Below are 16,250 nucleotides of genomic sequence, written 5' to 3' on the forward strand. Positions count from 1 at the left end.
CTGAGCCGTCATTTTGCTGCTTTTATCCATGTCTAAATTAAAATATTAAATTAGCCAGATTTATTGGTGTCTCACTAGGACGTTGAGTGGAATTAAGTATGTCTAGAGAGATGTTTTTATGTCATCATGACTATACTCTGATGCCTGACTGTTAATTATTTTCATTAAGACTCGATCTGCATTGCAATATTCCTGTCCTTGAGGGTTTTACGCAAAAGAAAGGTGTTTTCTCCACATCAGAGAGCTCAGATGATCCCCTTCATACCTTAAATCACATTAGCCAAATTGTATTAGAAGAAAAATGCATGTTCTCTTCAGACTCTCGTGACTTCTTGTTTCATATCTTGCTGTTAAACTCATGTGCTCTATTTTACAGAGCAGTGAAGGTCTGTCGTGTGTAGTGTTGGGACCTTTTATAAGCAAAAAAAATGGTGTTATCCTTTGCATAGGTGTGCTGTGTCCTGTGTACTGGACATATCGAGACACCAAGAGTCTCACATCGGAGGCTGCGTCCTCCGGAGTTCGCATTTGAAGGCTGCATACGGGTGGAAGGCTGCATCAAAGATGTCTTATTAATAAAATTGACAGTTACTCCGTGTGAGGTGTAAAATACTACATTTTTTTTCTTATTTTGCAAGATAACGCTTACTTTTCTTCTCACCTCGATGACAGCCTCAAATGTGGCATTATCAGGCACTATGTATTTGGGGGAATCCTAAAATCTCTAAAACTGCTTGGCGAACTCACAATAAATAATATATTTCAAATCAGCAACAACATCTGACATGAACTGTCCCATGAATGTTGTTTCTTATGCTCAAATAGCATTGAAAAGGCTTATTTTTCAGGCTAGACAAGCCGATGCACATGCATCCTGGGTTCCTCCGCCGTTTAGGGGTGTGGCCAGTATGATAATTTAATAATATTTTAATGTGATAAAAATTATAACAATATTAACATACATTGATTTTCTGTCAAATCAAACACGTGGGCGTGACTAAAATAATATTAATATACGATTTAATGTGATAAAATTATAATAATAGCTTTTCCGTAATAACAAATTTTAGGGGGCGTGGTCAATATGCTAATATTTAAAGCTATGATTTAATGTGTAATGTAATATTATAATAACATGAACATCCAGTGCTTTTCTGTCAAATCAAATATTTGGGGCCTGACCACATAATATACGAATTAAAGGGTTACTTCACCCAAAAATGAAAATTCTGTCATTTATTACTCACCCTCATGCCGTTTTACACCCGTAAGTTAATCTTCGGAGCACAAATTAAGATATTTTTGTTGAAATCCGATGGCTCCGTGAGGCCTCCATAGCCAGCAATGACACTTCCTCTCTCAAGATCTATTAATGTGCTAAAAACATATTTAAATCAGTTCATGTGAGTACAGTGGTTCAATATTAATATTATAAAGCGACGAGAATATTTTTGGTGCGCCAAAAAAAAACAAAATAACGACTTATTTAGTGATGGCCGATTTCAAAACACTGCTTCAGGAAGCTTCGGAGCATTATGAATCAGTGTATCGAATCATCGCGTGTCAAACAGCCAAAATCACGTGACTTTGGCGCTCCAAACAGTAGATTTGATGTGCTGATTCGTTATGCTCCGATGCTTCATGAAGCAGTGTTTTGAAATCAGCCATCACTATATAGTCGTTATTTATTTTTTATTTTTTTGCCGCACCAAAAATATTCTCGTCGCTTTATAATATTAATATTGAACCACTGTATGCACATTAACTGATTTAGATGTGTTTTTAGTACCTTTATGGATCTTGAGAGAGGAAATGTCATTGCTGGCTATGGAGGCCTCACGGAGCCATCGGATTTCAACTAAAATATATTAATTTGTGTTCCGAAGAGCAACGAGGGTCTTACAGATGTGGAACGGCATGAGGGTGAGTAATAAATGACAGAATTTTTATTTTTGGGTGAACTAACACTTTAATGTGGTAAATTTGCCAAATGGCCAATATAATGATAATATATTTATAGCCTGATTTAATGTGATAATATTATAATAACATTAGCATCCAGTGTTTTTCTGTCAAATCAAATATTTGGGGGCTTTATATATTAATATAAAATTAATATACGAATAAATGTGAGGATAATAACTAACAGATTTGTCGTCGTAACAAATGTTAGGGGGCGTGGCCAATATGATAATATTAGTAGTAGGCTAATGTTAATATCATAATAATGGTTATTTGTAGTTTTTAAATAAAAAATACAAGCGCTATAAATCTAAAGGATCTATATTTATTTTTTTTAATAAAAAAACATATTTTTTTCGAGGCGTCTCTTCCTGCCTGAACAAAGAGGTTTGTAATCACAATCAGGTCCGTGTAAATACCGCTTCTGCGTCTCGTCTCAGTCAGTCGGGCTCTATCACAGCCACAGCGGACACGTCAGAGATCAGATCACCACGCATTTACACGCGTGTGCGCGCCTGAGTGTGTCCAGTCGGAGACCCTCTGCCCTAGTTTTAATGCCTGATGCTGCTGCGCGTGGAGGATGAGGAGGCAAATCCCAGAATGTCCTCGCCGATGGATGCAGCTGTTGTTGTAGTTCCGTTGGATAGAGTCGTGCGTGCGCGTGAGTGAATCTATCGATAGATAGATAGATAGATAGATAGATAGATAGATAGATAGATAGATAGATAGATTTTATTCATCCCATGAGGGACATCGGAGGACACATTTGGAAGGAATTTTAAGCACCGGAGGAGAGAGAGGGGGTCCACTCAGTGCCGACCGGAGCATGATGGACCCCCTGCCCGACATACGCGCGTCTCAGGCGGAGCGCAGCAGCAGAGGAGCTGCCGGTGGGGAATCAGCGGACGATCAGACACGCGCCTGCGGGAGAAACGCTGCGATGGGCGGCAGCGACAGTCTGAGCAGCTTCGCCGACATGGAAGACTCGCTGGAGGAGAAACTCAAAGGTCTGGCGTTCAGGAAACAAATCTCTTATAGGTAAATATGCAGTTTAATTCATCCCTACGCGTTTGTGTAGAGCACTGCATATTTGTGCATTTATTTATCCACCATATGGAGCGGTAAAACATGTCAGATGGTTTGTTTGTGTTGCGCGTTACTCCTTGTGTTTAACAATGTAAACCCCATTTGTTGTGCAAAGCAACACCCAGCCACCTAAAAAAACAGAACATAATAATAAATATACATCGTGGTTTGTGCTAGGATGTCTCTGTGAAAGGAGATTATTAGTATGAGAACAGTACGTGCATTAGGGTTAGTGTTGGTAAATGAACTGCATTATGTGGAAACCGTTTTGTTGCACAACATTATGTGCATGATATCTGTAGTTTGGCCCGCTATTGATTTGCTAGCAGGATTAAATTGTGTTTTCCTCTTGCACGTGAAACCCTTGGGCAATCAGACAGGCACTTGTATTGAATAATTTAATTGACATTTGACCAGTAGCCTATAGACAATAAAAATGACACGAACAGAGCAATGCATAGCTGTCTGGTGATGCATTAGACATCCGCCACGGTGGAGAGACTGACTCCCCAATGTCAGGGGCAGAAACGGCACGCTTTGCCTTATTAAAGGGATAGTTCACCCAAAAATGAAAATTCTGTCATCATTTACTCACCCTCATGTCGTTCTAAACCTGTAAGAATTTCGTTCATCTTCGGAACACAAATGAAGATATTTTAATGAAATCTGAGAGATTTTTGTTCCTCTGTTGACAGCTATGCAACTACCACTTTGACGCTTCAAAAAGTTCATAAAGAGATCGTAAAATGAATCCATATGAATCCAGCGGTTTAGTCCAAATTTTCTGAAGAGACTCGATGGCTTTATATGATGAACAGATTTAAGTTAGGCTTTTATACACATATAAACATTCATCAACACACACATCAGTTGTGGTAAAAGGAAGTTCATGCACGTTTGCTTGACGTGCGAGAACCAATGAGGTTCATTCTCGTGTTACGCATCACGTTTGAGCTTACAAGAACCAATGAGGTTTGTTCTCACGCACCACGCAAGTACGGTTGAGCTTCTGTTTATGTTCGCTGATCAGTGTTTATATGTGAATAAAAGCCTAAATTAAACTTGTAACTGTTTTACGATCTCTTTATGAACTCTTTAAAGGAACAAAATTATAGTTGCATGGCTTGTCAATGTAGGGAGAGAAATTTAAAAAAATCTTCATGTGTGTTTCGAAGATGAACGCAGGTCTTGCGTGTTTGGAACGATATGAGGGTGAGTAATTGATGACAGTTTTATTTTTTAAATTTTTGGATGAACAAACCCTTTAAAGGTCATTTCGGTACTGAATGGTTTTCAATTCCAGTGCATAACAGTATCTAGAGCATCATAAAGCCCTCTTATTGGAATTAATCACTTACTTTTGCTTGTGCAATCAATGGTGCTTCTCTTGTAAAGCTGTTGAAAACATCTAAATCTAATCTTTTTTTGGCTGCACTGATCATGTTGGACATGATTGGTCATTCCAGAACAGTGGATTGAGACGTATCGACAACGCTGATTTCATGCTGAAACATCAGCTGATCAGCCTCATCATCATCACTTTGTAACCGACATGAATCAAGCAGAGACGTGAGAGAACTTGCCTGTTCGTTTCTTCTCAGGGACCCCTGATTTGACCTCCCCCTCCTCTGTTTTCCACCTGTCAGTGGAGGAGGGTCGCTGCTCCCTGAGAGTCTTAAGGTCAGCCTCCTCCAGGCAGATCAATCCTCCGCTCACAATTAAGGCCAGTCTCTGAAGAAATGATCAAAGCTGTCCTTTCTTTCATAGGAGCGATCTATATCCATCTCTAATTCAGATAAGACGTCAACTAGTCCCATGAAACCCAACTACACCATCAGTAAAACAAACAAACCCAGGCCAATGTGGTCTAAAATGTGATTTGTCTTAGATAAAAGTGTCTTGTTCAGCTTTTTTAAGCAAAGGCTCTAAAAATGGAAGCTTTGAAGTTGCCAAAGACACAAACAGGCACTGTTCCAAAATCTAGTGAGCTGTCTTGGGGTTTACTGTCTACATATGCAGCATCCTAACTGTAATGGATCCTTGTAGGTGATTTGCAGCGCTCTATATGGACAGCAACTTTGTGCATCCCACAAAAAGCGTTCCTCACATGAAATGCACAGGAAACTCAACTCACAATTGATTTCAATATGATTTCCTTTGATTTTATAGCAAATCTCAACTGCTTGATTATTTCTTCACAAAATGTAAGAAAATTAAAGCACCAGCTCTTTATATAAACTTGAATAGGAGTCAAAATCTGCTAAGGGGTAATAATGGTTTCACTATTGTTTATAACAGAATGTGCATTTTCATGGGTTTAAGTAAAATATAATTTTGTTATAAGATACAATAAAAACAACGTTGTGCATCATTTTACCTTTCCAGGTAAAAAAATGAAATGAAAAATCTACGAATTTGCATCAGCTAAATTTGAAATTTTTGACTAGCCAAACATGTCAGTCTCTGAGTAACATGTAGGGCTGTTTATCGCGATTAATCGTTTGCAAAATAAAAGTCTGTGTTTACGTAATATATATATATGTGTGTTCTGTGTATAATAATTATGTATATATAAATACACACACATTCATGTATATATTTAAGAAAAATGTTATATTTATATATAAAATATTTGTTTATATGTAATATAAAATATATATATTTATAATACATGCATATATTTATAAACTTTATAACTGTATGTGTGTGTATTTATATATACATAATTATTATACACAGAACAGAATATATTACGTAAACACAGACTTTTATTTTGCAAACGATTAATCGCGATTAATCGTTGCAGCCCTAGTAACGTGATTTATTTAAGCCAAGAAATACACTTCATTCAGTTAAAGTTATAATGTATAAAGAACTACGCAAAAAGCATTTGTAACGTCTCACGTTTTATAATAACCCAAAAATCAAACGTAGTTCACTCCTCATGCATGTTATCATGTCTGTCAAACGGCTGGCTGTCAGTTGCAATATTAGATCTAAAAACACTGACCTAACACACTTATGAGCCTCAGTCACTTCCCTAAAAAAACTTGCTGACTAAGAAATAAATAATAATTATTACCTTACTACCTGTCTGTCAAAAAATAACATACACAATACACAGTAGTATTTACGAGAAGCAGAGGTCCAGCGAGTCACGCATTTCCTTGAAAACCCAAACCACCGGATGTTTTGACTACGTCATCACTTTCCAAGAAGAGGGAGAAAATGGCTGCCTGAGCGGTTTCAACATGCTCTCTGTCAGAGATGATGTATCAGAGATTTTACATAATACATAACACACACAAGTATAAATTTGTTCTTCACTCACTGAAATTGATCAGGGAACTGAGTGAAATACTTCACACTGCATGTTAAAGGGAATAAATGCAAGTCCAATTGAAAAACTCCATCAGGTTGGTGAACATCGTTCAACATGTATGTTATATTTTGACAGACATTTTTTATGACTTTGTATTTCTTTCATAATTTTGACAACAAATGAACTGAGACAATCTTGAGACGAGTCCCTCACTTTCATATGCTGATATAATATATCCTTTTAGATTTTTACAAAATGTAGTTTGATCACTATGATGCAGTTTTACATGATCTGTTATATTTAATTACCCCATTTAATATTGACTCTTATCTTAGTAGACAGCATAATCAGCATATTAAACATGCCTTTTGGAACAGTCTTAAAATGCTGCCTAGGTAGGTTTTGGATCATAGCCTCAGTGTTCTTCTTCGTACTCTCCTCAATTAAAGCACTTATATCAGTTTTTTGTTATCTAGTGAATCATGTTCAGCTTATAAAGAGGCTCTTGTGTCCGCTCTCTCTCGCGGTGTAAATGAAAAACTCTAGGAGTGCAGCAGCAGACAGTGGAACATAAAAAAGAACTCATGCATTTTTAAGTGTCCTATCACAGCCCCGATTGTAGATTTATCCATGCTTGACACATTTTCACTCTGCCAGGCTGCTGAAAAGTTAAACATGCATATTTATTGCAGTCTGCTCATTATCAGAGAGTGCAAAACACTTGTTTGTCGAGCTTCTTTCTTCAAATGGTGGACGGTTACTCCGTTAACTTACAATGCTAAATGACCAATTAAATCTGATTTAAACTAGTGTGGACAGAAATATTTTACGTCTGCAATGTGTGAAGAAGTGTATTCAATGAGGAAAAAAATGGCAGGTGGCTGGAGGGCCGGTGCTGTGAAGTAAGAGGGATTGGTGATGTCATCAGAACAGGAAAGTTGTTTTAGGATCAGAACAAATTACATTTTGATGGAGGATTAGAAACTTCTCCGTAATAACGTGCAATCATGCATAATTACACTAGTGGTGCGTAAATAGGGTCAATTTGTTCATTGTTGACTGCATTTTAAATCCAGAACATTCAGTCATCACAATAAGGAAGCATATTACCAGGAAGTGATGCATTGTGCTGCCAGCGACGCTGCAAAATAGATGGGAATGGGTTTAATATTTGATTGCTTACAAGTGTTGTGTTTTATCAGTGAAACTTTAATAAGAGCCCTGGTGCATTTAGTCATCTGTCAAGTTGTGCCAGTCCTCCTCCTTTTTGGCACTTTGCTTTATGTGTTTGGCTGAAATCGGCTGTGTAGACACTGCACCCAATTAGGACGTACCCTTCACAGTTACTTTATTGTGCTGTGTTATTTTTTTATTATTCTCATTTCTAGTTGGCATTGAATCAGAGTGCGAAATGGCCGGCACACCTACTGTAAATGTTGATAAGTGAAATTGTGTGTAAATACTGTACGTAGGCTGAAATCAAGAAGGAGGTGTTCGAATAGTTGTTGCATCCATGACTAATGTACCTTTTTTGGACCTGCTGTGCTTTTGTAAGTTGCGCTTCATTGGCCGACGTCCAGCTGACGTGTTCAATCATGCAAAGGTATGCTATGTGCGTAAAAGAGGGCAGCGTCTAGGTAATCGTCTCGTTTCCTGCGTGCTGAACACAAAACCCGGGAGCACGCAGTAGATCCTGATGGCAGACACGAGTAAGGATTTTACATAAATGGTCATAATCTCTCCTGAAGATGGCTGTGTGCAGACCGGGCGGCTTAACCGCCGATAAAGCCAGTCTTTTTTTTTACACTGTGGCGGGGGTTTGTTTTGCAGTCTGAGGAGATACATTAAAGGATTGGAGTTTTGAAGCTTTTCCTTATTAGGTATATGAGTGTAAGAGGATTTTCCTGGGCTGTTCTGTTCAGTGAAGCATCACATTGATGGGTTTGCTGCTGCTGCTGAGTCTCATAAGGGGTCGAAGCAGAAATTTAGTCCTAGGCTTTTGTCTTGTAGGCCTGGGCTGCGTTTCCACTTGATTTAAAGGGGACCTTTTATTCAAAGTCTTAATTTTGTTTTTGGGGTCTACTAGAATAGGTTTTCAATGCTTTTTTCCCAAAAATACACATTATTTATTTTTACATGTTTTACATGGTTGCATCTTCTCTTTTTCCAATCTTTCAGTAACGCTCTGTTTAGTTCCTGTCTCTATGAAACCCCTCCTTCCAAAAAGCACAATGTGCTCTGATTGGTCAGCTGGATCAGTGTGTTGTAATTAGGGTTGCAAAGGGGCGGAAAGTTTCCGGTAAATTTATGGAAACTTTCCACGGGAACTTAACCGGGGGAATTTTGGAAATATTCCAATTTCCAATAAATATTTTTATTGCAGCAGTTGTTATGTGTTATTTATTTCAGTGTCACATGATCCTTCAGAAATCACTCTAATATGCTGATTTGATACTCAGTTACTGTCAATGTTGGAAACAGTTGCGCTGCTTAATATTTTTTTGGAACCTGTAATACTTTTTTTTTAGGATTCATTGATGAATAAAAAGTTAAAAAGAACAGCATTTATTCAAAATAGAAATCTTTTCTAACAATATCACTTTAATATCACTTTTTTTTTTATCAATTTCACACATCCTTGCTGAATAAAAGTATTAATTTCTTTCAGAAAGGAAAAAATTACTGACCCCAAAATTTTGACTCGTAGTGTACATTGTTACAAAATATTTCTATTTTAAATAAATGCTGTTCTTTACATTTTTATTCATCAAACAATCCTGAAAAAAGTATCACAGGTTATAAAAAATATTAAGCAGCACAACTGTTTCCAACATTGATAATTGAGTACCAAATCATCATATTGGAATGATTTCTGAAGGACACTGAAGACTGGAGTAATGATGCTGAAAATTCAGCTTTGATCACAGAAATAAATGATATTTTAATGTATATTAAAACAGAAAACCATTATTTTGAATTGTAGTTAAATTTCACAATATGACTGTTTTTTCTGTATTTTTGATCAAATGTGCATGTTATGGACTGGGGCAATGCACAGTGCATGCAGGGGGTGTGTCCTCAATAGCCCTGCAGTAAGTAGTGTGCAGTGTGAATGTCAGGGTAAAAATTCAACTGAAATTGGATTAAATCTGGTTGTTTTAACCAAAATTATGCTGCAAGATGTTTTTTTCAACTACATTTAAGTACCCTGTTATAGGCTAACCTGCAATTTTGCACATTCCCTGTTTATTCCCATAATTTCCCGTTAATTCCCTTATATTCCTGTTAATTCCCATATATTCCCATTAATTCCCATGGAAAGTTTCCAGCATTGAAAATTCCCGGAATTTTGCAACCCTAGTTGTGATTGATCAACCGTTTCGAGTGTGTTTGGGAAATGTCCCACCCCTTACCATAAACGCAAGTTTCAACACACTACTAACTAACTCAACCATGCCCATTTATTTTGAGTATGCTGGGTGGGAATTATTTAAATGAGGAATATTGTGACGTGTGCCTTCCTGGAAGAAAACTCAAGATTACAATCGAGGTGTTTTAGAGAGTTCAGAAAGTGGAGTGACTTTGTAACTTTGCAGACCTTTTTCAACAGCAACACTAATAAAGTCCCCCTGGCCTGTAGTCAGTAATTTTATCCCATAAAACTCATCTGTGATCACCAAAATGACATATTTATGTCTTCATGCTTTATAATAGCTTTAATGTAACTCTACACCCTTGCCTCATTTAGTATTCGTGGTTCTATGAATATGCAAGTTAGCCCCGCCTCCACTCACTCACACCAGTTTAAGATATCCACTCCTTGACGTGATTGGTTACAAGGTAGTTTGTGATGTCAGAAACACCAGCGATTTCAAATTACGTTTTTGAGACTGTCTTTGGTTCACTGCAGTTTTAAGAAGAAAATACTCAGCAACAGTATTAACTTATGAATTTGCACAAGGTTTGTCTTAAAGCACATTAAAAACACCACATAGACATATAAATAACATTAAAAACTTGATTTTCACCACAGGGGGACTTAAATAAGAGCCAAATGATTACTACATTATCTGCCCACAATGAATGTAGTACATCATAGTGCTTATTTATAACTCTTAGTTCTACTTTTGAGAAGGTATTTTAACATCTGAAGTAATACAAGCAATTTCATTTCCCTACTTCCCTCTGCTGTCTCCTGTCGTTCCTCTGCGGTGACTCTGTCCTGCACCTGTGGTTCTGGCAGAGGAGCACCTGCAGACAGCCACCACATTTAAGGTGTGAGAGACTTCATCTCCGCCTCCGTCTCTTCATTCGTCTCCCCCCACCTCAACAGGGAGTTAACACTGTCTCGCCGCGTGTGCCATTCACCCGCTCTAATTCACTCTGACGGCTCAAACAGGCTTGCTGGTCTTTCATAAAACCTGCTACGGCCGCTACTGTGAATGTGTTTTGGTGGAGCGTCAAACGAGAGAATGAAACGTGGTCTGTTGTAGGCATGATTTTGCCGTATGGCTTTAAAGGTCCCGTTTTCCGTGGTTTTTTGAAGCTTTGATTGTGTTTATAGTGTGCAATATAACATGTGTTCATGTTTCGCGTGTAAAAAAACACAGTATTTTTCACATAATTTACTTATCTGTATACCGCTGTTTCCACTGTCATAAAAACGGGCCGATGACTTCCTTGTTCTATGAAGTCCCTCCTTCAGAAATACGTAACGAGTTCTGATTGTGCCAGCGCTTCTTGTGTTGTGATTCGTCAGCTCTGAGCGCACCGTGCCCGGAAAGGTCACGCCTCTTACCATAACGTGGAGATGCACGCGCTCAGTGTTATTGTAAACATGTCTTTAATTTTACCCTATCAATTTGAGCCGGAATCAGACCCGGTGATTGGACTGCGGGCTGAAAATAACAGCGTTTCGACGACATGGCGACAAACACACTCTACAAACACAACTCTTGTGTATTCCTGTGGGCGGAGGTTAGTCAAAAACTGTTTTAGTGACGTCATTAAAGAAGGAAGTAGAGGGATGTAGTCCAAACTGACCGTTCGATGTAGGCGACTTCTGTTAAATGAAATATCTCGCTTGGCATTGAACTTTGAGCTTTAAAATTTTACAGATTTTATTTATACTCTAACAACAACATTACACACTAACTAAAGTTTGAAACATGGGATCACGAAGAACGGGACCTTTAAGCACCCATCATGCTTAATTATACAGCAGCTAGTTTCTCTCAGACACAAGTTTCAATGCATTTGGATTTTCTGTGCTGATATTGGTGAAAAATCTAGAATTCTGCATAATGAATGTAAGCATGGTAAATGTGTTAAATGGAGTATAAAGCACATATGCATGCTGCTGCTTATATACAGGCTGTACTGGGATTACTGGGTGGCTTTTTTATCAGATGATGTGAGTTTTATTCATGATCTGAATCCTGACGCTGAGTAATTTCACTGATTGCTGGAGCAGTAATACTGGAATGTAATCCTACCTGATGAAGTGAAGTACGGCTTTGTGCCCAACCGTTTGTATTCATTCATGTTAATGGCACATTAGAGGATTTCATCCACTTCTGTTTGCTTTTAGTTACCTCAGGTGAATGGAAATGCCCACCGGGTACTAGCTATACTCTTTAGTCTTTTTGATGTAAAGTAGGTGAGCAGAATCACAAAAATATTAAGCAGCACAACTGTTTTCAACATTGATAATAATAAATATTTCTTGAGCATCAAATCAGCATATTAGAATGATGTCTGAAGGATCATGTGACACTGAAGACTGGAGTAATGATGCTGAAAATTCAGATTTGCATCACAGGAATAAATTGTTTTTCAATGATATTTAACAAAAAAAAGGCCATTTTTAATGGAAGCCTATTTCTGTCTTGGAAGGAAAAAGTTATAAATTTATAAAGGAAATTTATAAATAATTTTTTCTCACACTTGTGACGTCACAGTTGCAGCTATTCACAATTGCATATATATCTCATAACATGTTACTTTGTATCTCACTATTCTGTCCATCCGTCTGTCCATGCATTCATCGTTCCATGCATCCATCCTCATATAAAGCAATCGAGTCTCTTCAGAAAATTTGGACTAAACCACTCAATTCATATGGATTAGTTTTACGATCTCTTTTTGAACTTTTTGAAGCATCAAAGTTGCTTAACTGTCAATAGAGGGACAGAAATCTCTCAGATTTCATTAAAGGTCCCGTTCTTCGTGATCCCATGTTTCAAACTTTAGTTAGTGTGTAATGTTGTTGTTAGAGTATAAATAAAATCTGTAAAATTTTAAAGCTCAAAGTTCAATGCCAAGCGAGATATTTTATTTAACAGAAGTCGCCTACATCGAACGGCCAGTTTGGACTACATCCCTCTACTTCCTTCTTTAATGACGTCACTAAAACAGTTTTTTGACTAACCTCCGCCCACAGGAATACACAAGAGTTGCGTTTGTAGAGTGTGTTTGTCGCCATGTCGTCGAAACGCTGTTATTTTCATCCTGCAGTCCAATCACCGGGTCTGATTCCGGCTCAAATTGATAGGGTAAAATTAAAGACATGTTTACAATAACACTGAGCGCGTGCATCTCCACGTTATGGTAAGAGGCGTGACCTTTCCGGCACGGTGCGCTCAGAGCTGACGAATCACAACACAGGAACCGCTGGCACAATCAGAACTCGTTACGTATTTCTGAAGGAGGGACTTCATAGAACAAGGAAGTCATCAGCCCGTTTTTATGACAGTGGAAACAGCGGTATACAGATAAGTAAATTATGTGAAAAATACTGTTTTTTTACACGCGAAACATGAACACATGTTATATTGCACACTATAAACACAATCAAAGCTTCAAAAAACCACGAAAAACGGACCTTTAAAAGATCTTCTTTGTGTTTCGAGGATGAACGAAAGTCTTACGGTTTTGGAACAACATGAGGGTGAGTAATTATTGACAGAATTTTAATTTTTGGGTGTTTTTAAGTACCTCAGGGTCTTGTTCATGAGTGAGGGTAGGTCAGAACTTTATTTCTCATAATTGCAACTTTATTCCATACAATTATAACTTTTTATCTCATAATCACAACTTCATTTTATATTTTAAATTCTACCTCACAATTACCTGTTTTATTTATTTTTTACTAAAAACCCTGAAAACAGGCTAATCTAATGAATTATTAAATTTAGTTTTGCTTTTTTGTTGCTTTCAAGTGAAAATATCGCATTGCAGTCCTGCCACTAATGGAAACAATAAATGAAAAGACGCAGAGGTCAGTGATAGAGACTTGAAGCGAGTTTATCATCTATTTCCCATGCCTGGGAAAGGTTGTAAATATTGCGGTTGCACGTGCATCTCATTTGCATTCACTCTCTGCACACATTATCTCTTCAACACAATTAGCTCATTCTGCCTCTCTCCTGGTCTTTTTCTGCGCTCTGCTCGCTAATAATAGCTCGCCATATATCTCTCTCCAGCTGTGGTCTGGGAGGTTGCGTGTGTGTGTGTGAGTTCAGCCCTTTATGCACTGATAGCACAGGGTTACAGCAGCACAGGCCTCATTTAACAAATGATTAATTCAATTAGGCAGCAAGGACCTCAGGTGGAAAAAAAAACAAAAAAAACAGGAGGTCCCTCACGTTCCTGAAGCCCTCAATACGCTGCCCTCCGAGAGGTGGAACCGAGGAGATCCGGCCCCGCTTTTACCGCACTAATGGAGGATTCAGGGTCCTGACACACATTAGCGTTGTGTTCAGACTGCTGTTTTCAGCACACAACACAACGTTTACCTGATCATTAGCAGGAGAGCCATCTGCCACCGTTGCTCTGTGTTCAGAGACCGGCTTTTTGGGACACGTAGGGATAGGTGTATTTAAGTGGCACAGGTCACAGATAGCAACTACATATTGTATGAAAGAAAACTGCAGGTCATGAATGTGTTTTTGCCATGAATGAAAGGTTTATTTACATTTAATGTGGTTTAGAATGTCGAAGGGCTAATTTTCAATTCAAAATTGTGGTTTATGTGGTTTAGAATAGAGATGAATCATGATGGTTGACTAATCGTCCAAAACTGACTAGTTTTCATCTATTATTTTGTTTTTATAGATTTCACTTTAGTGCTTAATTTATCGCGCTGTGCTTTAGCTGTTAAGACAGTTTGCAAAATAAATGCCCTTTCGGGAAATGTTGCATCTTTGAATTTCAATTCAAAATTTTAATTCAACCTCCCAAATTTTTAATGGTGCCATCGAACGTTCTTTTTACAAGATGTAATATGTCTAAGGTGTCCCCTGAATGTGTCTGTGAAGTTTCAGCTCAAAATACCCCATAGATTTTTTTTTATTAATTTTTTTAACTGCCTATTTTCGGGCATCATTAAATATGAGCCGATTTATGCTGTGCGGCCCCTTTAAATCTCGTGCTCTCGCCCACGGAGCTCGCGCTTGCCTTAAACAGTGCCTAAACAAAGTTTACACAGCTAATATAACCCTCGAATGGATCTTTACAAAGTGTTCGTCATGCATGCAGCGGATTATGTGAGTATTGTATACTGTTATATTGTTTACATTTGATTCTGAATGAATTTGAGGCTGTGCTCTGTGGCTAACGGCTAATGCTACACTGTTGGAGAGATTTATAAAGAATGAAGTTGTGTTTATGAATTATAGACTGCAAGTGTTTAAAAATGTAAGAAACAATGGTAACTTTAACCACATTTAACAGTGCATTAGCAACATGCTAACGAAACATTTAGAAAGACAATTTACAAATATCACTAAAAATATCATGATATCATGAATCATGTCAGTTATTATTGCTCCATCTGCCATTTTTCGCTATTGTTCTTGCTTGCTTACTTAGTCTGTTGATTCAGCTGTGCACATCCAGACGTTCTGCCCTTGTTTAATGCCTTTCATAATGTTGGGATCATGAGCTGGCATATGCAAATATTGGGGGCGTACACCCCGACTGTTACGTAACAGTCGTGTTATGTTGAGATTCGCCTGTTCTTCGGCGGTCTTTTAAACAAATGAGATTTATATAAGAAGGAGGAAACAATGGAGTTTGAGACTCACTGTATGTCATTTCCATGTACTGAACTCTTGTTATTTAACTATGCCGAGATAAATTCAATTTTTCATTCGAGGGCACCTTTAAATTTAACCTTATGAAAAAAGCAAGCTGGGTCATTCCATGTCAAATTAACCAAAAAACCTCCCTGGCTCAAATTTTTTATTTTGTTCATATATTTTCTGAAGAAAGACAAACATATATAGTGATGAGAGCCGAAATATTAAATTTCATGGATGAATATTTATTGAGTAATCCACTATTTTGTAGAGATGACAATGACAGTTTTCACCTGAGATTATGGAGCCAAATTACAAGGGGGTAAAAATGACTTTAGAAAGATGGCAGCATCATTATTTTATTTTTACACAGAGATTGGAAGGTCTTTTAATGAAATCTGTTGACTTTAGCAATCTTTGTTGCATTATATGCCAATGGTGACAGTTCAAAAATTGGGGAGTTTTTCCCCCCAAAGTTTGCTTACCTGTAACTCAAGAAGTATTAAAGATATCTTACAATCCTTTTAGATTTTGGCTCTTAACAAACTTGTCTTTTTGTGTCTGAATTTTAAAGACCCTATATGGTTTAATTCCAGAGATATTGGAATCTCAATATGGCTCCAAGAATAACTTGTTGAGCTGACACGGAATGGCCAAATTGTGATGGATCATTTTACCTGTTAGTCCTCGTTCGCTTCCTTTCTAAGTGGGCTCTCGTCCAGAATAATCTGCAAAGTAGAACAGACTTTATTGGATAGTCAAAACAAGTCTGGCTGTGTGAACATCGTCATTTGAAAATT

General features: G+C 37.7%; 1 protein-coding gene across 3 annotated transcripts in view; it reads left to right on the forward strand.

Annotated features, from left to right (window-relative positions):
• Positions 1-2,332: 2,332 nt before the first annotated feature.
• Positions 2,333-16,250, forward strand: part of dgki (diacylglycerol kinase, iota) — a 64,715-nt gene continuing 50,797 nt past the window's right edge. For 2 of the 3 annotated variants that reach the window (XM_048154917.1, XM_048154918.1), the window contains exon 1: positions 2,333-3,000. In XM_048154917.1, the coding sequence (XP_048010874.1) occupies positions 2,789-3,000 (212 nt within the window). In that variant the 5' untranslated portion in view covers positions 2,333-2,788. The remainder of the gene's footprint in view (positions 3,001-16,250) is intronic. The other variant, XM_048154911.1, reaches the window with a different exon arrangement.

The sequence above is a fragment of the Megalobrama amblycephala genome, linkage group LG14 (assembly GCF_018812025.1).
Source record: "Megalobrama amblycephala isolate DHTTF-2021 linkage group LG14, ASM1881202v1, whole genome shotgun sequence".
Classification (NCBI taxonomy): Eukaryota; Metazoa; Chordata; class Actinopteri; order Cypriniformes; family Xenocyprididae; genus Megalobrama; species Megalobrama amblycephala.